The sequence below is a fragment of the Hermetia illucens genome, chromosome 1 (genome assembly GCF_905115235.1).
Source record: "Hermetia illucens chromosome 1, iHerIll2.2.curated.20191125, whole genome shotgun sequence".
Classification (NCBI taxonomy): domain Eukaryota; kingdom Metazoa; phylum Arthropoda; class Insecta; order Diptera; family Stratiomyidae; genus Hermetia; species Hermetia illucens.
Genome location: NC_051849.1, coordinates 141,148,235 through 141,173,246, shown reverse-complemented (window position 1 = coordinate 141,173,246; position 25,012 = coordinate 141,148,235). Strand labels below are relative to the sequence as shown.

At 40.0% G+C, this 25,012-nt stretch overlaps 3 protein-coding genes across 4 annotated transcripts in view; 1 reads left to right on the top strand and 2 right to left on the bottom strand.

Moving 5' to 3' along the window:
* Positions 1 to 251, top strand: part of LOC119647307 — a 34,808-nt gene extending 34,557 nt beyond the window's left edge. Inside the window, exon 5 of the mRNA XM_038048222.1 lies at positions 118 to 251. Within this exon, the coding sequence (XP_037904150.1) occupies positions 118 to 183 (66 nt within the window). The 3' untranslated portion in view covers positions 184 to 251. The remainder of the gene's footprint in view (positions 1 to 117) is intronic.
* On the bottom strand, positions 179 to 10,631 carry LOC119647309 (coiled-coil domain-containing protein 9B-like). Of its 2 annotated transcripts, XM_038048226.1 has the most exons (4): positions 10,473 to 10,631; positions 10,251 to 10,376; positions 4,198 to 5,004; positions 179 to 1,776 (listed from the first exon to the last, which is right to left on the bottom strand). In XM_038048226.1, the coding sequence occupies exons 3-4, from the start codon at positions 4,988 to 4,990 to the stop codon at positions 929 to 931; spliced, it is 1,641 nt and encodes a 546-aa protein (XP_037904154.1). In that variant the 5' UTR covers positions 4,991 to 5,004; positions 10,251 to 10,376; positions 10,473 to 10,631; the 3' UTR covers positions 179 to 928. The 2 variants fall into 2 exon arrangements, with proteins under 2 accessions (XP_037904154.1, XP_037904153.1); XM_038048225.1 differs by lacking the exons at positions 10,251 to 10,376; positions 10,473 to 10,631 and adding an exon at positions 9,671 to 10,107.
* Positions 10,632 to 17,174: 6,543 nt separating this feature from the next.
* LOC119661431 (ribonucleoside-diphosphate reductase large subunit) lies at positions 17,175 to 24,518 on the bottom strand. Its single transcript, XM_038070776.1, has 4 exons — positions 24,339 to 24,518; positions 24,189 to 24,277; positions 23,900 to 24,077; positions 17,175 to 19,527 (listed from the first exon to the last, which is right to left on the bottom strand). Exons 1-4 carry the CDS (start codon positions 24,370 to 24,372, stop codon positions 17,273 to 17,275), a joined length of 2,556 nt encoding a protein of 851 aa, XP_037926704.1. The 5' UTR covers positions 24,373 to 24,518; the 3' UTR covers positions 17,175 to 17,272.
* Between the last annotated feature and the right edge of the window lie 494 nt (positions 24,519 to 25,012).

The window sequence follows — 25,012 nt, the reverse complement described above, 5'->3', positions numbered from 1 at the left end:
GAATAGCTGATAATACAGGTGTACCTTCAGCTACAGCCCACCTAGAACTTCTATATAATATAAAAATTAAAAAAAGCTGTTTTGCTATATTTTTTTTTATTTTTTTTTCTTTTTCAGAACAAAATTACCGATGAGATTATATCTCGTGAGCTCGATAAAATTGACAAGACGTTGAATGGATAACAAGAATATAAAATTATTCGTGTTTTTAATTATTTTTTCACATGTTTGCATTGAATACAATAGTTCACTTCATATCGCAAGTTGTTACTCTCTATATTATAAATAAATAAATATAATAAACATAATAAGATCGAAATAATAAGTTAATTTGATTAATAATTTAATACATATTATATGTACGATTAAAAAAGATTCTCATTTGAAATATCAAAAACGTTCTGTGACAGAAAGATAGCATAATTTCCTAGTAGAAAATGTTCTTCAATATCACTAAGCTACTTTCAAATATTGGGTAAATACCATTCCAGTATAAAAATTTTTTTTTATATATTTCTACTTTTTCCGTTTTTTTTAGATTTATCAAACATGGTAGAAGAAAACAAAACAAGGTTAAACAATATATGGACCACCGCAGCGCTGGTCTAATTATCTTCTTATTGATCAAAAATTATCTTCAAAGAAAAACTAATTAACCGTTGACACGGCTCTTTTCACATCGTAGCCGAGTTTAACATTTTTCTCGAAACTCTGTTGAAAAAATACGAAATGCTCAGGGTAACAATAGATCCCACACTACTAGTGCGGTGCAATGCATTTCAGCTTAAATTGCAGTTTCATATCAAGTTTAAACAAAATATAAAAGTACGTCGAAGGAGTGAAACATTATTTTCTAAAGAAAACTGTGCTAATCTGTTTTCAATACGGGAATTTTTCAATGATCACTCCTTAATTCGATTCCTTATCATCAGTTGGCGGCAATCGCCTCCGAGGCTGCCGAGACTGAAACAATAGTCTCATTCGAAATTGTATCACAATTTACCTTCTGCTCTCCGCTGTCTGCTTCGGCTGCGTTCTCAGATTCGGTAATAAGATCACAGCTACTTTTATTGCTTTCAGTGATATTCTCCTTTCTTTCCGGACCGACAGAATTAGTTTCATTATTTGGCGCTTTATCTATTGGCGCCATGGACTCTTCAGTTTTGTCTGAGTCGTTAACCTTATCGGAAGAAACCGGTGAAGCCAGTACTTCGCCAGACTCTACTGAAGCTACATTATCAGCGATTGGCGAGTTCGGCTGATCTGCTGCAGCTGGTGCAGTATCATTAGTTTGCGATACTTGACGAATGCGCATCAAGCGATCTTGAACACTTTTCTTAGCAAATTCTGGTTTATGTGACAAGTCAATGGCGAGCAAATCTCCTGCGCTTTCGGAAGGTAAATCAGCAACTAGTGGATGTGGTACTGCTGCTACATTGGGAACAGTAACTGCAGCAGAAGGTGCTGAAAATTTAGACGACTTCGGTTTGTTTGGTTTTGTGTTCTTTGCCGCGCTAGGGGGCTGAGTATTGATCACGGTACTGTTGGCGTTAACAACCGAAGGTGCAGTATCACGACGAGTTATATTTTTATTGGGTTGTGGAAAGTTGGAATTTGGGTTTGCGTTTTGACGATGAGCACTTTTCTGTTGTGGTTTTGGAGAATGTGGTGCCTTATTGATTGACAAATCTTTTTCGACTGCTTGGATGGAGAATTGTGGCTTAGTAACTTGCCGCGGTCCAACTCGTCCCGTTCCGATAACCGGAGCTGAAGTAACTAAATTTCGAAGATATTTATAAAATTATAAAACTATAACTAAAGAACATAGAAAACTAAGATAACATATTTACTCTAAAAACGCAAAGAAAAGGCATGCATGCAAAGTCCATGATTAGTAGTGTCCAGAGAATTTCCCGGCACGAACTTTTTTTACTACTTTCCATATGCGGTGACTCGCGAAATTGATCAAATGTTAAGCGATTTTAGTAGGATTTAACTACGTGAGTTTCGCTTTCCTCAATATATAAAAATAATATATATGTGAACCAGCTCTGCGGGAACAGTTTATTTAAATGAATTCACGGTCGCTAAAAAAAATTTGACTTTTCTCAATGACTGGAATCAATTTCTACTTGATTGTTTTAACTCGGAAGATATGAAGAATATCCTTGCAAATATACATTCTTCGCCCTACTCATTAAAAGATACAAGCTATACAGTGACCCAAGAGATATGCTTGTGTAACTATATTTCTTGTAAACCTAATCATTGGACCCTTTTTCAGCGACTAGAAACAAGAGGCAGTTGTTAATATCTCGAAAAAAAACGCCTGTTGTTTGCATTAATTGGTATCGCAAAAATAGTAGCTAAAATAATTCTATAATACATGAAGGAACATATCTTAAAATTTTGATAAACAAAACTGATTAGCTTCTCGCTTTCGCTTTGATTCCGCTTATTCTAACCATAACCTTTCGGTTGTGGTTAGTATGTAGTTAGTGCGGAGATAAGAGCGCCATTCGACCTGTTGCAATGCTCTACGCAGAAGTCGAATTCCAGATAAACCAGCCAAGAAAACAACTGCCATTGTTTCTCGAAACCTCAAAGCCAACGACGACCTACAGGCTACAAATCCATGGATGTATTAATTGACAGGTCACAAATTAAAGAAGGCTATGTTTGCAATGTAGTAAAATCAAACTGCTTTGACTTTGCAGAAATACAATAGGAACATTGAGTGCTTCCATCATTACAGGTTCACTAAATGTAAATATCTATAATGAAGTCAATTTTGATGTACGCATACATACATCATACATCTAGACTTGCAGCCAATGAGTGTAATGCTCAGACTTAAACCGGAGATATGTACTTTGGTAGGGATCCTCTTCAACAAAGAATTTGTACCCTCTTTGTCTTTAGGAGCCACGCTTAGATTCACAAAAACTTGCAAGAGCGAGGGTTGATTTCAGACAGCATTTAAACCGTGGAATTCTTGAACGAACAAAGGGATATTACAGAATACAGGGTTGAACATTTATAACTGCAACAATAGCGGCGACAGAGTTATGCACTGTCATCTGAAGCATATAATTCAAACAGAATGGTTACTGTGAGATCAATCAGCTTCAAAGCAAACTATGATTTTATGATCCAACGATTTTTCAATATGCTAAAAAGGAGGGAGACTTCTGCACCCTAGATCAATTCAAGGTGCCTTCATTTCCGCTATGTTATAGACATTTTGAACAGCCTAACTGAACGTCTCCGGACACTAACCACATCAACACTCAATGATCCATAGTGGAACACTGCGAGGAATTTAGATCCATGCTTCACCGGCTTTTTACTATATTGACACGACTGTGTAAACAATGCATTTGAATAAACCACGCACCAAAATACCGTCAAAGCTATATTCTGTTATTGATACAATTTTCACTCATCAGTGGCGTCTTCATACTGCTCCATCTCCAAGTACCGAATATTGAAAAGTGCATCAAATGTTGGACAGTTTCATATTCTACCTACATCTACCTTCTCTATCGAACGGCTCTCTTTATTTAAGTGATCTCATTTAAAGCATATGCTGCCACGAAGTAAAATTTATCTATGCAGCAAAACCGACAAATCGTTCACTCGAAGGAAAAAATCCGCACTACAGATGGAAAAAAAACTGACGGCTTCTCAGGAAGGGGTGACTCTGTCAATTCAAGAGCAAGGGGAATGCCAAAAATATGCACAGGTTCAAACTAGACAAGTCCTATCTATAAAAGTAATTCCATTTATCCGGAACACATAGTCCTTCAGAATTTGAAATTTATGGACGAAATAGAAATGAATATCAGTAGGAAAAAGCTCCCAAGCGGAAACTGCGAAATAAGCCAAAATTAAAACCAGGAAAATGCAATTACATGTGATGGAGGAATGAAATTAGCTAGCATGAACACAATCAAAAAAAAAAATCTGCAAAAGGTTAAATCTCTGGTGGAAAACACTTCATAAGAGAACTAAAATCCAAACTTATTTTCCGCGAATTACAGCTAATTAAATTGAATTAATTCTAATTTAAGGAAAACAAATTAATGAAAAAATGAAAACCCAATTTCATTTGATCTATTTCGTGAACCACTACAACTTATTCAACTTGCATTGATGTTTAGCACAAAACATGGCAAAACAACAGCACATACTTACGTTTTACACTTTTAACTTCTCCAGTTTGTGACACGGAGACAGTAATGTTTCCACGTTTCTCCACTGCATTAGCATGATGATGGGTGGGACTTTTCTTTGCATTAATGATTGCATCACCAATAGTAGCGCGTTCCGGCCGCAAAAGTGCTTCGTTCTCTGAATTCAATTTATCATTATCCCACTCCCGTCTCCATTTCCCCTCGCCCACCTTCTGCCTATTGATTCGAGCTTCATCAATCTTCTCACGTTCACTACGCCATTGTTCATAATCTGGTTGTGAGTTCTGTTTTTGATATTTAGGACTATGCATTTTCCCACCGCGTCCACGGAAGCTTCCAGCATTCGGCCCACCCCGTCTTTGTTGTTGATCCTTACCTTTATTGTTATTATTTTGTTTTGAATCTTTATCCTTGCCGCTACCCTTTTCCGGTTTCTGAATTATCAGACCATCCCGTTCAGCATCAGCTAGGAAATTGTAAGCTGGATCAGGGGGAGGGCCTTCTCCCTCTGGGAACTTTTTATAGTCCCTTTTTTGTTTTTTCTCTTCTAGTTTCTGATTATTGAGTTCTTCTAGTTTTTCTGGTTTCACATCATACGTAAAGTCAATTTTATCGTATTTATGTGTGCGAGGCCAATCATCATCCTTAGGCGGTTTTGTTTCGACCATTGCATTCTCTTTCAGTGCCCGAAGTCGATCCTCTTCAGCTTCGCGATATTTTTTTTCTATTTCTTCGTTACGTTTCTTTATTCGCTCGATCCGTTCGTCGAGATTCTCTTTAGCTATAGTTGACATATTGTTAAGAGTATCTGTAGAATAATAAGTAGAAATACAGGAAAATGTAGCCATTTTACTGATATTGGTACTGTTCTTAAAAATCATTTATTATATCTAAAAGTCTGCCTTATTTTTAAAAAAGTCCGAATTAATTAATAATTAGATGACTGTCGGCGGCGGCTCACCGTAAGTTTAATAAAACGACGTGCTTGGTTCGATAATAACGGTATCCGGGATTGGAAAAAGGAGCTTTACTACTAAAATGCATTTTTATTACGTAAATGCATATATTTCGGGAGCAACTTATTCCCTTCCTCAGTGCATTTGCCAAGAGTGAGGGTTCCTCTCTCTCTTCGAATTGTATAGAATATAAACCAGCACACTGAGCAAACAGCCGTGCTCCTGGAGGCGTCTGGCTCAAAAACTCTCGAGTTTAACGATAGGAGAACCAAATCTTCTTCGAATCGGCTCAGGTAATGAACATTCCCCATTTGAAATTAGCGACTATCAAGTAATGCAAGTATCCAGTCCGTCGATCGGCTCATTCTTCATGTTCCTATGACCTAGAACAAGGAAGCTGACTTTGTCGTGTCGCCCAGATTGCTCCGCGCGTATCTGTACTGCCCCACGAAACTGGAGGAATAAAAACCACACGCACACGCCTCCACGAGTGCTGTAAATGCTAAGAAGCTGTTTATAATCTAGCCGACTGTATCCTCGATGATTACCGATTCGACATTCCCCAACAGCTGGGACTGCATAGCCTTCAAGCGAGAATCTATTCACAGTCCTTGCTGGACGGGAAGTGCGTCTGGACCACTTTCCGATTTTCAAAGATAGGCTCATAGAATCTTAGTCTTGCAAAATCGTTGATACTTTGGATGTTCTCATAGACCCGCTTCCTGGCAGTCTTGATGGCTGACTTACACCGCTCCAAGCAGTCCTTATATGGCCGCCAGGGTTCATGCCTGTAGCAGACGTTGAAAAATTCCCTGGCCAACTTTCAAAGATTAGAGAGCTCTTCGGTTTTTCTGTATTTCGCGGGTCACGAAACTCTAAATTTTGAATACCTTTCTTAGAAAATATTCAACTGTTATCCGAAAAAGATCCCTGAACAGACACCCTCCAGTTCTCCGCCCTGCAAGTCTCCACTTCCCATATCAAGGGCCACAATTCCCCCGAGCTGAACTTCTGTTACGCACTGATAAGTTTGTGTTAATAAATGAAAGTCGTAAAGAGATTGACCTTTTTCGATGATTTCTATAACCTCCGCAAAGCGTGTGCCTCGCATTGGCAGCCTACCAACAGCCCGGCTTTCCTCGATGCGATGATAGATATCATTCCTTTGGCAGGGAATTGCAAATCCGGACATCTATTTATAACGATCATATACTAACCAAACTTGGATCGAGGGAAGAACACAATCTGCGTGGCAGTCCGCTAGCATCCTGGGGACGAAAGGAGTTGTTTAAAGCCTGAAACCCATGGTTCAGCCTTCAAATAAAGAGGGGGCTGTTTCGGGGACAAAAGAAAGTTCGGGGGAACGATCACACGACGCTAAATATATGTGACAAATTTTAAGTTAAAAATCACATCTGTCAACTCCAGAGAATAATATCAGTCATCCTCGCGATTGTGGGAAAGTATAAAAATAAATCGAGTGGATCATCTGTCGGGCTTTGAGAGAGACGGTTCTGACCGCACGTTTAAATTGCTGAACCTTTAGACATATAATCGAGAGATTGGTGAGAATAAGGCATCACAAAAAAGGATTCTTGGTTCGGATCGATGCCAAATCTTCAAAAACATGCAATAAGTGAAAAGCTACGCATCTTGATGCATATCCTACCAGCGAATATGCACAAAATGGAACTGATCACACACTGAGAATGAAGATGCCGCGAGTCAGCAAAGGATGACTGAAATAGCCATCTTGAGGAAGGATAAAAATCCCCTTGGGCCTTCCTATCCAAGTTCATGAGATCACGGTCGAATCCAGAGCGACAGAGAAATTTGTCAGCATTGAGGTAAGACTCGAAAATGAGCTTTGAGTAGACTTGGAACGTCGCGGAAAAAAGACAAAGTCGGAAGTTTCGTATCCATTAAGCCTTGTTTACTAATGAGCGGATTTCAGTTTGTTCTTCTCTACCATAGTAAGTATGAGCTGCTCAGCAAACAGATATATCTCAAGCTCGACGATGTTCGTGATAGCAATAGTTATTGCGATCTACAACTCAAAAAAGGCGAGGAAACAAAAAGTCAGCCATGAAGAAAGGGACCACACTCTCAAAGAATTGCAGCGACTTTGGGAGCGAGAATCGAGAGGTAGATGGGCTCAGCCAAAGGCACGATAAGATTGATTATTAACTAGCCCACGTATTCAGGGGGCACGGATATTTTTACACTTATCTGCACAAAATTGGAGAAGTATTTTCAGTCAGTATAGAGCTGGGTGGCACATTACATTTTTAAGGCGAAAAGGGACCGGCAGTGAAGTGGAGAATCCCTGAGCCATCGTTTATTTGACCCTAGTCCAGTGTAATGTGTCAAACGGTGAAAGTAATAGGGTTTCAGCTTGCTTCAAAACAGGATCCGATTCCACCTTACTACCAAAAAAATAATTTGAATTTCGATCTCAACAATTTCATTCCAGAATTATTTCTCAAGTGCTCCACTACAGACGCCCTTGGAGAAATCTCACTAAGTACATTGAGGAGATGGAAATACAAAGGAAGGCCTTGAATCCAGCAATTGAGTTTTATAGTTGCATGAGGAAAGTTTAATGACACATATTGTTTTTTTTTAAATTCAAATATGTAAGAACCAAATGAGTGGGATCCATTTTGCCTTCATGATGCTCTTCGATTCGAAGAAAAAGATTTGAATAAGATGAAAAAATTCACTGTTAACCGTCTGGCAAACAAATCGAAATTTGTGGACTTTATTACTTACTTTATTCATCTATAATAATGACTTGCATCGCAAGCCTGATCAGGAGGGATGAATGGAAACACGGACACTTACGACGGCTTACCGGTCTTTGGCAAATGAATAAATGAGGTAAAATTAAGAATTACGCAGAAATTATCCAATTCTAGACAAGTAAGCACCCAATGGCAAAGTATTTACGATCTTGTGTAGAAGATTAAACCAGAGCAATCGACCATCAATCACTTTGATGCTTTTGCCAACATTCAACAAGTCGGGGAACCGCAAGCTGGGCGCTTCAGGTATGAAAGGTTTTGTTTGCTTCTTGTGTGTGAGAACTATCCCATTTGTACGTAGCCCATCAAGAATATGCATTTAGCATGTCAGATTTAGTACTTTGGGTTATAAATTTACAAGGTAAAGACAACTTTGAGCTACTGTAACTTTGTTACTAATGGTATGATTTTGATCAAACTTGGAGATAATATGCTTCATATTATATTTTATACTATTACCAACTTTTATAACTCTGAGATAAACTTAAGGGGGGCTTTACTCAATTTTCCCAAAAATATGGTAATATACTATTAACTTAATTTGAACAGATATCGATATGGAGAGAATTTTGAGGCCTGGGCACCATATAGAGGCAGCATCATGATTTTTTTCAGATTTTTCAGTTGGGTAGTTTCTGAGAATGGGTCCGTTAAAGAAATCATCACTTTCCATCCCTCCCACTCCCCGCCTTTTTAACAAATCCCAAAACTAAGACCTATCATTTGATACCCCACATGACTATATTTGTTAAAAAAAATTTTTACACCCCCCTTTTACATGCATGTGGACTCCCCCTAAATCTCAACATAGAAGGATATCACTGTCTGGGGGTCCACAGGTCCCACCTTCTCACCAAATTTCTTGTCAATCGGTATAGCCGTTTCTGAAAAAAGTGCCTGTGACAAACAAAACCCTAAAATATACCGATAACGATGGAGTGATTAAGACCTGTTCAGAATTCTCCTACAACCCTTATATTATGAGTTTAACTCTGAACGCTTTACCTTTAGGAGATATTATTTCCCCCTTTTGAAGAATCTAGACACTAAGCATTATTGTTGCACTGTGTTCTGAGCCCCTTTCCTCCTGTCCTCTATATTTGTAAGGAAAGGTAACGCGGGGAGGATAATTCACATAAGACTGAATTATAAGAGCAAAAACAAATTTCCTCTAACCAACTCACTTTTGATGTCAAACAAAATTCATGGGAGTTGTTTTAGGCTACTTTAGAGTGAAGATTTTACATAAATTTAAAAATTACGGGGAAAATTGTGTCCACTGCAGGCCTCTTGAAAATCGAACAATTGTGGATTTCAGCAGTGGAGATATAGAATATGAATAGTCGCTAAGCAATGCCTAATTAGAACTTTACAATCACATTCTGTCTGTCGCACAATCACACATCAATAAGAAAACAAATCAGATTTCCGTAAATAAGTGGAGCACTTTACATAGGAAAGATAGAAATCTCCGCTCCACTCGTTCCATTTTCTGCTCCTTAGGCCGATACCATTCACCGTAGTCTGCTGTTCAGATCTAAACAAAAAACGTTACACTTTTAAAAATCTGTCGATCATTCTTTCACCGGAGAAATCGACTGACGACAATATGGGTTGGGAAAATAACTTTCAGTTTTCCAGCGAGTCTCACTTTCTAACGATCTGCGCTGCCGTGGAATAGCACCAACTACACAGTTTCGATGACCGTACCTACCTTTTACCATCTTAACTCCGCCAGATGAAAGCTATCACACTATGAAATTGGTCCAATTACGGATCTGCACACAAAAGTACTCTCGGTTCAACTATGCGGGTTTTCAGAACTCCTGCACTCAACTCAAGTTTCCGGACTGCAGAATATGAATTATGACTTCATTCACACGAACGAGCTATGTACGTATGTGCAACCAGGCTTTTCACGTCAACGAGTTCAATGTTACCGCGAACTATTATTTAGTAATTTTTCGGGTGGCGACGGTAACGAATTGCGATCTGCACGACCAAGCACGAGAAACGAACTATGCCCAAAGTTGATCTTGCAGCTTGGACAAAACTTTTCACGATTTTGCAAAGTAATCTGGTGGACCAGATCTCAAAGGTAAATAAATGAAGCGCTGTTGATCAGATGGATCACACAATTGCCATCTCGAAACCCAGCCCCCACGCACGAACCCCCTTCTCAAGGTGAAAGCTACAATTTCGAGCACTCGAACCGCCAGCCATCCAATGCATTGCGAAGAAAAGAATCGCCCAGACGAGCAAGAGGCCAAAACGGAAAATTAAAAAGAGGTTACCTTTCTCCGAAGAATGCAATCAATTTCGGCTTGTGTATGGTTTTGTGTGGTGTCCTACTTTTTAATTCGCCACTGTTGCCGCCGTCGTTGTAGTTGTGTATTCTCGTCGCACTGCCGTCAGCCGCACTGTCGGTCGCATTTATGGAATGCAGAAAAAATAGGCATGCTGTCATCTCGCATTACTGCGATAATAACGCGAGTTCGGGGCGGAATTCTACTTACGTGCAGAGAAGATGCGTTAGCGCACTAGTTGCCGATGGTGTCGGTTGCTGGGGGTTGGAAAAGTAGAGGCACCGGACGACTTTTCTCGGCGAAAATTAAGACAACGGGCGATGACTACCAGTACTTGACGTGGAGTGCAGTACTGCGGGCGGCAAAGTGCGATGCAGAGCTGCAGGCATGTGCCATGTGCGGCACGAGTTTGACAGCATGCGTTGGCACGCGCCGTGTAGTGTGATTCTCTATATATTTATTTCGTGAGTTTCAACCGATTTTCAGAGAATCGGTACTTTAAGCTGAAAGAATTATTAACTAACAAACGACCAGTGCAGAAAACCATTGATTGCACTTTAATTTTGTGATGGGAACATACTTCCAAACTTCAGACCAATTTGCGCAAAAATTGCCGCAGTTTACTTATTAACATTTGAAAAAGTTACTGTGAAAAAACTAAACTAAAACCAGTAGTTGATTTACCTTGTTTGATAGATTATCTTCTCGCGCTCTTAAGGGGCCACATTATGCTTTATGGTACTGTAAGATAAATCGTATATGGCGCTCAATATTTCATAAACGAAGCATAGCGCACCCACAACGCGTACGCGCCATCGTTCCCGGTTCTACGAAATGCGCTTTACCTCTTTCCAAGTCTTCCCAAGAATACATTTAACGGTAACTGACCCGCACACCGACTCAGTCTTCATTCGAAATTTTCTCAGGTGAAAGTGTAGCGCTAAAACGGCGAAGACAGGAAGTCTTGGAGCTTCTAGGTATCAGTGCTGGTCACTTTCCATGTTCTGCTCCCGTATAACACTTCCACAATCATTGCCGACATTTAGAGCAGTTCCACCAGCCAGCGCAACTGAAGTCGAGGAGGCAACAAAACAAATGAAGTCGGAGAAAGCCACAGGGCCAAACGACATTGCATTTGAGTTCTGGAAAGCGAAGAGCTGGGACCCAACCCTGCGGCTCAGTGAATTCTTTAACCGGGTTATTCAGGAAGGAAGAACATCATCTAACTGGCAAGAAAGTACCACTGCTCCAATATGGAAAAAGAAAGGTAGTCCAGCAGAATGTTCAAATTACTGTCCGATCCGGTTACTTTCCCATACCATGAAGATTTTTGAACGCATTCTTGACAACCGTATTCGCGAAATCGTTGAAATAACCGCGAATCAAGCCGGATTTGTCAAAAACTGCGGAACTACTGACGCAATACACGCTGCACGGTTATTCATGGAGAAACACCGTGAGAAGCATCGCCCTCTTTACATTGCCTTTCTGGATCTAGAAAAAGCGTTTGACCGTATACCACACGAGCTAATCTGGTATGCTTTACGACAACACTTCGTGCCAGAAGAACTCGTGCGCTGGGTTCAATTCATCTACCACGATCCGAAAAGTAAAGTTCGAAGTATGGCGGGTGTATCAAAACCGCTTCGTATCTCTGTTGGTGTTCATCAAGGAAGCGCCCTCTCGCCACTCCTCTTTGTTCTTGTTATGGACCCCGTCACACGGGATATCCAACGTCCAACGCCCTACACACTGCTTTATGCAGATGATGTTTTCCTAGCATCTGATAACAAAAATCATTTCGAGCAACTTGTTCAAAAATGGAATGATCGCCTCATGCAACACGGTCTCAGATTGAATTTAAACAAAACTGAGTTTTTGACGACCGATCCCCATGAAACAGGCGCAATCACTGTCAGCAGCAGTGATCTGCCCAAAACTGAGCGATTTAAATACCTCGGGTCAACGCTATCAGTCAATGGAGATACGTTATGAAATGGCTTCAGGCATTAACGCAACCTGGATAAAGTGGCGTGCCACGACGTATCAACGAACGTTTCAAATCTAAAATTTACCGCAATGTCGTCCATCCAGTCGCTCTCTATGGTTCTGAGTGTTGGCCGACTATAAAAGACAATGAACGATGTCTTGCGGTAATGGAGACGAAGATGCTACGTTGGACTAGTGGCGTCACACGTTTAGATCACATCCGAAATGAGGATATCCGCGATCGTTATGGGGTTGCACCGATCGTGGAAAAGTTGCGAGGGGCTCCTTCGATGGTATGGTCACGCAATTCGCGTCAACGAAAATTCACTTGCCAAGATTGGTCTGAACATCGAAGTCGATGGTAAACGACCAAAAGGCAGACCTAAACAACGGTGGGTTGATACGCTAGATGGGGATTTGAAAGCCTCGAAATTGCACCCAGATCAGGCATTCGATAGAGCCAAATGACGAAGCCGATCACGACGAGCCGACCCCGCTTGTGAATGGGGCAAAGGCTGAAGAAAAAGAAGAAGAAGAAGATAACAGCACAGTGAGAATATTGGCGCGGAATAATCTATATTTCCAAATTTTAAATAAAACAGGAAAGGTGGGATCTAGCTCTGCTGATTCGTCGGGTAGCGTCAAGCTGCAATCTTGTCGGACTCCGTTTTGAAGTTCAAATTCTCCAGCATGTATGCATCATATGTCTTTTTATGCTCTCGTGTGTCGCTCTAATAATAGCTATCAGCATTTTCGGAATACATCCTCCTCCGTGGATGACATCTTGTTCACATTGTCGAAAGCCATTTCGAAATTAGTGGAAATTAGGTGTGGCGGAGATCCAAACTCCGCACAATCATCCATAGGGTATTGACATGGTCAATGGAGGAGGACCCAGAGCAGAAACCAGCCTGCAGTCTGCCAATGTTCTTTAATGCTGCTCTCCAGGATAATTTTAACGTAATACGCAAATACCATGCCTCGGAATCTTGCCTATGCTTCCCTGGTAGCGAAAAATGCTCCGTTTCCTCACACCTACTAGATGCGGGCGTGATACGAAGGCGAATACAAGCGATTATCTGGCTCGAAGTCAACGCCTCAATTGTTTCGCACATCCAGAAGGCAACTCCTAAATCTACTGGTGATCGCGATGTGGCCAATTTGATTGGATGTAAGTTGTCGTTCAGTTAAGACCCAACCGACATTATGGAAGGCTCTATGCTCAAACAATGTGCTATCAACGACGCGGTGGTGGAGGCTACCGAAATAGCCAAATCTCTCACTATTATCGTTACGGTCCTCAAGACCGTATTTTCCCAACACATATTCGAAAAATGCTGTTATCAAAGCCCATCTTTTGCAATTTTGCACCCGTCTTTTTTATGTATGGGGCCCCCTCCTTTAAGCTTAATATGCAGTAATGTAATTCACCGCATACGTGGAAGCTCACACTTCCAAACTCTCTAACAAATTTCGCATCAAAAGGTATAACCGTTTTTGAGAAAAGTGCGTGTGAAAGACAGACAGCCAGTAAACCGATTTTAATAAGGTTTTGTTGAAAACAAAAAAGGATAATAGGGGTCCCCATAACTTTCACCCGAACCCCGGTTTTCCCAAATAATTTCTACCTCTGGCCCGGATTTTTTCTCTACGGCCCTGTTTAAAACCCTAATTATTCAGGAGAAATCTATGTTTTTCACAGTTATACGCGTATAATCACTCTTGAAATCACATTGCCTCAGATTATCAACAACTGCTACTGGAGCCTCTAGTTCCGAGCGGATGCAACGCGTATCTGTGACGTGTCTTTTGGTTACCTTTCTTCTCGACCTGTTTTCCCCTCTGTGATTTTTTCAGGTATGATATATATAAGAACGAATGAGAAGCTCTGGTGGGTACTGCACGCGGAGTAATGCCAGAAGTGGGCTTCGTCTTAGCTCGGCATCTGCGAGGTGTATTTTAGACAAACGACTAGCCAGCCGGAAAGCCCCGCTTACTGCTTTCCTAAGAATTAATATTTAAACTCGAATAAAATTATTCCACCTTACCGATTTGGGCTAAGAGTTCTCAACCACCCAGTCAAAAAAACTGAATCAACCTTTTCAAGAGAGAAAGTGTTGTTTGGTATTCTTTCTGGATATTGCAAAGGCTTTTGATAAGACTTGACACAATGTATGAAATTAACCATTCTCTGCTTGCAAACTTCCAATATTCTTAGGAAGTCAAATTCTGGTTTTTTAAATGGCTTTTCTGCCGGCTAAGTACTGTTTTTGGTGCCTTATCGCATTAATTTTGGCCACAAAGTCAATGAAAATCAGAGACTTTTTTCGTTCCCATAGACATCTCCCTATACCATAACACTTTTCGGGGAAAAGAAATTTTCATTTGTACAAAGAACCGGACCTCCGCTTTTAATTTCTTAATCATTTTCGATATTTCGCTCCTCAGGTTGTCTTTATTTGGTTGGAGGGATATTGTCCTCGATCAGGCCTGCACGCTCGAAGTTTTAAGCAATTTTTACAAATTTTACGCAAAAAGAGTTCGCTATTTCCAACTGGATTAGCTACGGCTCGCAATTACTGTTCTGGATTTCAATCAATACGGTTTGGAAGTCTGTTGAAATTGTGGGGGTTGTTCCGCAATCACTTCTTGGGCCATCTTCTACCCGCGTCGCCGTAACGTTTTGAGGTATTACATGCAGTGCCGTGCGGTATTTTCCATTTTCGAAAAATGTAATGCCACGTAATCTTCTCTGTATAACTGTATTACATATTTTTCTTTACTTTTAAACTCTTTTCTAGATAGATAGTAAAGAATTTCACGGCGAACAAAAAATGCCAATATACAAAAAGTATTAGATATATTTTATGGCAGGACCCTAACGCGGCATAATCAACGGTAGAACAACGGCTGGCACAATGGAATATTAAAATTACTGAGGTGAGGTACCGAGTTGTTTTCACTCTCAGCAAACCCACACGTCGTCTCGTTGAACTCAATACTTTATTCATCCTGTAGTCTACTGAGACCCAATATGATAGAATCTATCCAAAAAAAATTGAAATCAGTACCAAATCAAGGACCCCATCCAACTACTCAATGAACATTCTAAAGTAACAATAATGTTCATTTACATTTACACCTCCTTGAACCTACGGAGTTCCACTCTGGATTGCTACATGCCTATTAAACATTGAAATTCACCGAGGACTGCAGTCGAAAATATTAAGATCAATCAATTCGACAATTTGAAACTCTGCCATATTATTTACATAGCATGCTGGTCCCAAGTCCAGGTAAAGGAGACTTTGAGGCGACGTACTTTGCACTATCCTCAGTAAAACAAAAATAAAATGAAATGAGGTCAGGAAGAGAGATAAATAAAGTATAGTTGGAGTTATTCCACTATGCTAATTCCTAACTAATCTCTCTTGGTGACAGATTCCGCGACAAGCTGACCAATATCATTAAAAACAATGATTGAATCGAGTAACAATGAGCCTCGGAAGAAATGCTGTGGCTCAGTCGGACGGGCCCCGGCCCTGTCGAGAAATGGGCAACGGTTCTTGAGGCATGGAAAGGCCGAGGAACTCGCAAGAGCCCTTCCGAAAAGGTGTATTGACATCTGTGCTCTACAAGAAACCCCATGGTCACACACTCAATACGGTGTTGGCATTGCCATATCAGAGGATTTCCGTGATATCATTAAACAATTCGAACGATTGTATGACCGGCTGATGAAGCTCACTGTTATATTAGCTGATTGCACTATTCTTCTTCACCGCGTATGCACCATAAACAGGTCGACCTGATGCCGAGAAAGGTGCGCCCTCTCACCACCCTTCTTTATTCTTGTTGTGAACACTGTCTCACGGGATATCCAACTTCCAGCGCCCTATACATTACTCTATGTAGATGATGTTTTCCTAGCGTCCAACAGCAAAAATGAATTTTTGCCGACCGCTCCACATAAAACAGGCACAATTACTGTCAATGGCAATGTCCTGCCCAAAAATTGAGCGATTTAAATATCTCGGGTCAATGTTATCAGCCAGTGAAGAACTGCGTTGTGAAATTGCCTCACACATTAGCGCAACATGGATGAAGTGGCGTTCCACAGCTGGATTTCTTTGTTATCGACGTATCAACGAACATCTCAAATCTAAAATTTCTTCTAGTGTCTTCCGCCCTCTATGGTTCTGAGTGTTAACCAACTATGAAAGGCAATAAACGGAGTCTTGCGGTAATTGAGGCGCAATCGTTACGAATCTTTCGAGATTACAACCTAATAATTTTCTCCAACGGGCCACTCATAGAGGACGGATCGGATGCAGGGGTGTTCTCGGGTAATCCGATTATGAAGAAGCTGACAGACGGACTCGCCAAGAGTCTGGATCCACAATGGTAGGGCCAGAACCATTTTTTGGCATACACTGTCAAGTTTACTGTGAAGGGTGATATTGCAAGGATTTACACAGCCAAGTGGAGAAGCTTACACTCTTGCCGCCAAGCGAAAATCCTTGTTAGAGCGGCATCTTTGGTGTCACTTAAGAAATGAGACATAAAAACCCTAGTAAGGCTTTTAGGGGCACACTATCCCTTAAACTACCATATGGAAAAAAATTGTGGTTTCAGTTGAATGCAGTCAATGTGAGGAGAAAGAGACGGCCCTGCCTCTCACACAAGACACGCCGGTAAGGCTTTCTTCAACGAAGAATTTGCGCACTCTCGGCTCCTGAAGAATGTGTTCTCAGATTCGCAAAAACCTGCGAATGGAACGGGACACCTAATATGGGCCTAACAAACGCCTGAGTTAATACCGACACATTTAAACCTCCCTGTGCGCAGTGCCCCAAGTATGAGAAATGCGAAATAGATATCATGGAGGAAAAAAGAATTGGGCACATCAGAACACAACTAATGTAAAAATACTTAAAAAAATACATTTATTAAAAAAATATTTAAAATACTTTGTATAAAACCACATACTTGTACGCTAAATTGTCGCTAAATAATTGCGCCTATGATCCACACATCATGCATTCGTCTCGGTTTTCCAAAGAACATACCATTTCCGCCATATGTTGTTCGCGCTCTCGTTCGCGATCATCGCGATCTCGGAGTGCTTGTTCTTCAGAAATACCGAAATTCGATGAACCGTTCATTTCATCATAATGAGCTTGCTGTTGCTGGGGCTTTCGAGGGCTGACATTGGGGGTGGGTGTTTTCTTAGGACTGCCTGCAGTACCATTACTAGTCTGTTTTCCATTTGTCATTGGATTCGATGATCCCAAACGATTTTTGTCCACAGTGAATTGAATCGCATTCGCTGCAGGTTTCGTACGCAAATAATACATCCCCGTTTTCAAGCCCATTTTCCAACCATAGAAATGAATTGATGTAAGTTTCCCGTAATTGGGTTCAGCGACGTGAATATTGAAAGATTGACTTTGATCAATAAAAGCCCCTCGATCTGCAGCCATTTGAATACTTGTTCGAACCGAAATTTCCCACACAGTCTTGTATAGGTCGCGAATTTCCTTTGGTATACGCTCAATATTTTGGATAGATCCACGGTTCGCAATTATCTCATGTTTCATATTTTCATCCCACAAATCCAACTCTGTTAAATCTTTGAGAAGATGATGGTTGACAACTTGGAATTCTCCAGATAGTACTCGCCTGTTGTAAATGTTGGAAGTGTACGGCTCGAATGATTCATTGTTACCAAGAATCTGTGCGGTTGATGCTGTAGGCATAGGAGCAACTAGTAGAGAATTTCGAATTCCGTGTTTCTTTATCTTCTCTTTCAATACACTCCAGTCCCAAAGATCTGTCGGTTTTTTATCCCACATATCATACTGCAAAATCCCCTTACTCACAGGCGATCCTTCATATGTTTCGTATGGTCCTTCTTTTTCAGCTATTTCACAACTGGATTCCAGTGCTCCGTAATAGATCGTTTCGAAAATTTGTTGATTAAGAAGTCGTGCTTCATCGCTTTCATAGGGATATCGCAACAAAATGAAGGCATCAGCAAGTCCCTGCACTCCAATACCGATCGGCCGGTGTCTCATATTAGACACTTTTGCTTCTGGAAGTGGGTAGTGATTAACATCTATAATCTTATTCAAATTTCTTGTTACGATCTTGGTGACTTCCTTCAGTTTTTTGAAATCATAGGTCCTATCATCATTCACAAACTTATTCAACGCAATAGAAGCAAGATTACAAACTGCAATCTCGTCCTTCGATGAATACTCTACTATTTCTGTGCACAGATTACTGCAGTGAATGGTACCCAGATTTTGTTGATTACTTTTTCGATTGCAAGCATCCTTGTATAACATGTACGGAGTACCGGTTTCTACTTGAGATTCAATGATTGCAAACCATAGGGATTGCGCTTTGACAGTTCGCTTCGCACGACCTTCTTTCTCGTATTTCTCGTACAATGCTTCGAATTCTTCGCCCCAAGTATCAAATAATCCCGGACACTGATGTGGACACATTAATGACCAATCTCCATTGGCTTCCACGCGTTTCATGAATAAATCAGGAATCCACAATGCATAAAATAAATCTCTAGCTCTGTGCTCTTCTTTTCCGGTATTCTTTTTTAAATCCAAGAATTCAAAAATATCAGCGTGCCATGGTTCTAGATAAATAGCAAATGCCCCCGGTCGCTTGTTACCGCCTTGGTCGACATATCTTGCCACGTTATTGAAGACACGGAGCATCGGCACAAGCCCATTAGAAATACCATTTGTACCTGCAATCTTTGTTCCTTTCGCTCTGATGCAGTGTACGTTTACCCCAATACCACCTGCACATTTCGATATCTTTGCACACTGTGTGACAGTATCAAAAATACCATCAATTGAATCGGAAGCCATGGTTAACAGAAAGCAAGAGGAAAGTTGGGGTCGCCTCGTTGCAGCTGCAAAAAGCGTTGGAGAGGCATGAGTGAAGTATTTTTCCGATAAATAGTTGTACGTTTCAATTGCAGCATCAATATCCTCTCCATGAATCCCGACAGCAACACGCATCAACATATGTTGCGGCCTTTCCGCAATTTTACCGTTGATCTTCAGCAAATATGACCGTTCAAGTGTTTTGAAACCAAAGTAATTATAATTGAAGTCGCGATCGTAAATGATAGTGGAATTCAAGCGATCCGCATTTTCCATTATGATTTTATGATGGAAATCGGATATTAATGGCGTTGGAAGTTTCGTGTCATCACTAATCATGGTATACATGTCGTTGATGACCTCTGTAAAAAGAAAAAAATCTAAAATTAGAACATGGTTTGTATTTTTATACTATTCTGTGTTCGAAGTCAACACGAAATGATAATTTGAATTGAATCGTCCATATAAGACTATTACATTAGAAGCGCGTGCGATAATATAGAGTTGGCATTCAGTATTTTTCATAATTTCTATTATAGAATTGAAAAGTAAAAATAATAACATTACAATGGATGGAATTATGCATTCCGAGTTATCACAATTTCGGCATTTTACCTAATACTAGCACCAAGTGCCAAGCATTTAGGCTCGGACGATCCAACCTACTTAAAAATTAAAGGCGCGCTGGTGGTGGTGGCCGGTGGTAGATCAATGGGAGAATCCGTCAAGAACTCGCCAAAACATCGAGCACGCATGCAGAATGGTGTACTTTTGCATGGTTTGAACCAGACTGTGCGAAAGTCCCAGGATACCTGTAGCTGACAATATTATGGGAACTACAACCACCCGCTCGAGACGCCAAATTTCTGTGATTTCTGTAAGCAGATCTATCAAGTACTGCTTGCGGCTCATATCGGTAAACCGGACATGTTCCCGTGATCAGCCCATACTTGTATGCAATGTTCTGAAAGATCATACAGATTCATACAGCATTATGCCTGGTGATGTATTGCACCAGTGCCATAACAGTACAGCCAGAAATGAGACGGTCCAACGTCTCTAACGCCAAACCACACATTCTGCACTGGTCGTTTCCACCCGTTGTTTCATGATGAGCTATTTATAAGCTCGGGTGGCGACCACGCCGTCCTGAATGTCAGACATGAACCCCTCCGTTTCAGCAAAGATCTCCCCAGCACACAGCCATCTGTTTGACAAATGGCTGCCAAAGACAATTCACGTATTTACCGTGCATTGCCAGATCGCCACCGGTGATCAGTATGGGTAACACATCAAAACTGTCCGATAATTTTTCTAATGAGTAGTGTTAGCATATACCATTTTTTAAGGTTTTGTTTCTCAGAAACGGCTATACCGATTGACACGAAATTTGGTGAGAAGGTGGAAACTGTGAACGCCCAGACATGCAATGAGTGATATCCTTCTACGTTGAGGCTAAGGGGGGTCCCCATACATGCAAAAAGAGGAGGGGTAGAAAAAGATGATTTCTTTAATGAACATATTCTGAGAAACTACCCAATCGAAAAATCTGGAAAAATCATGAAGCTGCCTCTAGATGGTATCCAGGCCTCAAAATACTCTCCATATCGATATCTGCTCAAATTAAATTAGTAGTTTTTGGGGAAATTGACTAATAACCCCCTTAAGCTTGTCCTAGAGTTATAAAAATTTCCATTAGTATAGAATATAAAATGAACCATATCATCCCCAAGTTTGACCAAAATCGTACTATTGCTAACAAAATGACAGTAGCTCAAAGTTGACTTTATAGTGCAAATTTACTGCAACTAAATATCAATATCACACTAAAGTGAGTATTCCGACATGTTAAATGCATATACATAAAGGGCTACGTACAAATGGGATAGTTCTGCACTCAACCACACTCACACTCTTGCTACCATCCTCAGCAGCTGAAGTCTTAAACATCCACGGGAGTCTGTTCTGTCGTATATCTTTGATAAAGCGGACATTAATGTATCCACTCCCGAAGACTGGAACATCTTCCACGAAGTAGAAGATAGCATAGATTTTGCACCATCCAGCACTGTCCTTTCATCCACAAAAGTCGAAAGGCTGAGTTCTGCTCCATCCCAGGAAGACGTAAGAAAGCTGAGTTGGGCCAATAACAAAGAGATTGTTTGGACGTCCTATACTCCACGAAGGAATGAACAAGTAGTGCAACCAAAAAATTACGGCAAATTGCCGTCGAAAAGTGTGAGCTGCCCATCCTTTCTGATATACTCACACCCAGATGTCCTGTGGAAAGTAAAAAAAGTCAATAACAAAGAAATATTCCCAATTGTCTCTGAACCAGCTCGACCAGCTTTTGTAAAAACTGGAGAAAACATGTTACGAATTACTGTTATGAAACTTTCAGCGTTTCAAACCCGAAAGTCCTTCATATGATGCATTGGTCACACAATAGCTTAATCTCGACTGAAAGATATACCATCCGAAGCGTTCCCTGCTAAATTTTTTAACAAAGTGTTAACGTGCCACGCCTAAAGCCGAGCTGTTTGCGAAAATTTACTTGTTAAACTCGCTTTAAGTCGAAGGAATAGACCCTCCGGGGAAGAAAAAATTCACATCTTGACCATGTTGATCAACATTGAGCAACTCCAAAGTTCAATGGAACGCTTCTTTGGTAAAACTTCGATGAAATTCCAGAATTGTCTGGAGTCCACCACTTCTTTGTGACGTAGGACTAAATGTTACCCTTGTGAAGGTTTCCATTGTTTCTTATTGGGACGGCCACTTGTCATGTGTACACTCTTCCATGCAAGGGGACAATTCTGGTAAGTAAAATGTGTCCACCTCTACTATCAAAACTAGATACTGAAAAGTAACCAACGTAAGTTGTATACAAATGGCAATTTGCCATTATCACACAGGCACAATTCGGGCAGGACTTTCGGCAGATATAGGTTCCAAAAAAGTTTCAAGTTGCCTGGGCGAGTAAAAGGAATTAGTGAGGAAGATTTCGGGATCATCGGACACATCCTCATTCCCACGCCATTGAATAAACTCATTGAAGTGATTTCTGTAAGTGGAAAGTAGAATCACGACTGCCATGAAATAGAAAGCATTCTCCTACATTCTCCTTTAGTTTTTTGTCTATGTGCAAAACAATATGGTGGATATTGTAATTGATTATAATGATGCCATCACTATAAAATGAGTAGAACACAACGAAGAAAATAAAAAAAAACCTGTTGATGTCAACTTCAATGAAAACAACCATATCATTTCAACAGAAATATTCTCTTGCTAATGAAAAGAACAAAGTAAAAGTGATCCACTTGTTCGCTGAGAAAATGACGGCAGTAGGAATTGTAGGAGTTGTTGCAAGAAGAAATACTAATAGCGCGCTCTATTAACATATACTTCATGTCATACATATTTCAGGTGAGATACATAGAAGGGATAAAGCGGGAATTTCTAACCTCTTTACAACAAATCCTGACCTCATTATTGACATCTAAGAAATATTCACTGATCCCTCAACATCACCCGAGGATTCAGAATGGGCTTGCAGAAGCTTTTTCTGGCAGTATACAAACTGCCTGCACATAAGGCACCACGCTTCCTCCCCTTGGAATTTTCAAATCAACACTTACAATAATATGTACATGTACTTTGATTGCTACTTATAAATAAAAAATCTTAGCGAACAACCAATTTCCAAATTAAAAGTTATTGCTCAACTATATTGGATACTACTTTTGATACATTTTAAAATATATTCATGCGTTCCTCTAAATTATAAACATCCAATTGTGCTATATACTCGCCTTGAATTACTTTCTTACAGATACAATAGTGGCTCAGTAACCCTCTGCCACTCATCCGGATGGAGTTGGGGCAGGGGGAATGGGATCCTCAACGAATTATTATTTCGAATATGACCTTTTACCATGCATGACTAGGGAGGTGGTGTTGACGAAAATTTAAATTTTAACGAAAATTAAAATCCAATATACATCCTTGAACACTAATTATTTCATTCCTAAACCTTCGAAGTTGTAAGTGGTTAATTTCTCCCATTTGAGAAGTTTGGTTTCCTCTTACTTCGTTTGCATAAGTTGCTCATTTACAAATAAGTCGAAACAGAAAAGCATTTAAGATGTCATTCTTACAGACTGAACTGTAGGCAGACTTATTTTTTGCAAAATGGTCCTATCGATGCTGTTCGTTATCAACTTGGTGCGGACTTAGATTTTATTAATGTTATATTTATCTGAAGAACTTGAAATTTTCTTCCATCGCAATAATGAATACCTTCTTCGCTTTAGAGTTGTTCAAAATCCTAAACGATCATAAAAATTCAATCCCAAACTACTATGGAATCTCCGCAACCTTACTGCGCATTTTGGAAAATTTTCTGGGATCAATTAGCCGACTAAATACCGTTTCATTTAAGTAAAACCACGATACACTGCCATTATCTATAAGATCTACTGAGTATCAATTTTCTTTTTTTATTTTATAGAAAAACGCAAGATACTCAGGGCTCAGCCTTATGCAAACAGTAAAATATTTACCGTCCAGAGAAACAACTGTCAACTATGTAATAGATGCACCCCTGTCCCTACGTTTGAGCGCTTCATTTTTGCAAGCAATATAAGTACGCTTATCATAATTATTTATATAAAGAAACTGTTCAATTTTAAGGTGATCAACCACCCAGTGAGGAAAAACAACGATATATACCTGAAAATGCTTTCTTTGTTTCCTTGTGCAGATTCGAGACGGCCAACCGGGCCGCTAGTATCGCATAATCTGCGTGGCTCGTTGTCATCATCGCCGCAGTTTCAGCTGCAAGATTATCCAACTCCTGGGTCTTTACTCCACTATACAACCCATTGATAACTTTTAGGGTGATTGCGACCTGTAGAATGCATATTGGTTAAGTACAAAACGAGTGACCATGGATAAGTACACCCCAGACATGGGGTGCCTCCCACCCCATTATGCGGCAATATTACAAATCAGATCTTACCGGGTCCACGAAATCCATATTCAATCCATAGCAGAGCTTCTGTATACGTGATGTAATTTTGTCGAGGTGAACTTCCTCTTTCCTGCCATCTAAGATGAAAAAATCAATTTCACAACCCAAAAAATTCTCAGCACGTCCCCAAGTACTTACCGCGTTTAAAAACGTACATCTTTTGTGGCTTCATTTTAACAGTGGCTTTATACAATAAAAAAGTTCAAATTTACTAAATACACTTAAATAGCCGTATTTTTCTAAGGAATCGATCACCTCGTCACCCTGCTTCTACGACTTTCAATTGAATCAAACTTAGTTTTGGCGCGCACAGAAGAGCATCTGGTTAAAAAGTCAATCTTGTCCATTCATATCTATTACCTTTTACTGTCAAATATCGGTTGTAAATAAATCTATTCCATTCGCATATCATCTATTCCTTTTTTTCAGTCGTCTTTTTCTGAAGTAACGGATATACATAAATTGACGTTATTTTCAGGGCACGCGAAAACCTTAATTTTGGGAATTTTCCACCGAAGAATATTTGAGATATTCACAAGTTCCTTATATGCAAATGATATTTCAAATCAGCTACAACTTACTAACAGTAAATTTTGAAATTATTCTATAAAAATACAGAAATTATTATTTGAAATTATCATTGCTAGGATTTGTAACTAACTTTTCTGAATATATTGCATTAAGGAAACGGAATGATCTTAAAATAAGACATAGAATGTTATTTACAATACACATTCGGATAATAGTAAAGAACATTTAAAAACTAGAATAAAAATTTACCAAACCAAAAATCTGGAATATGTGATTTTCAG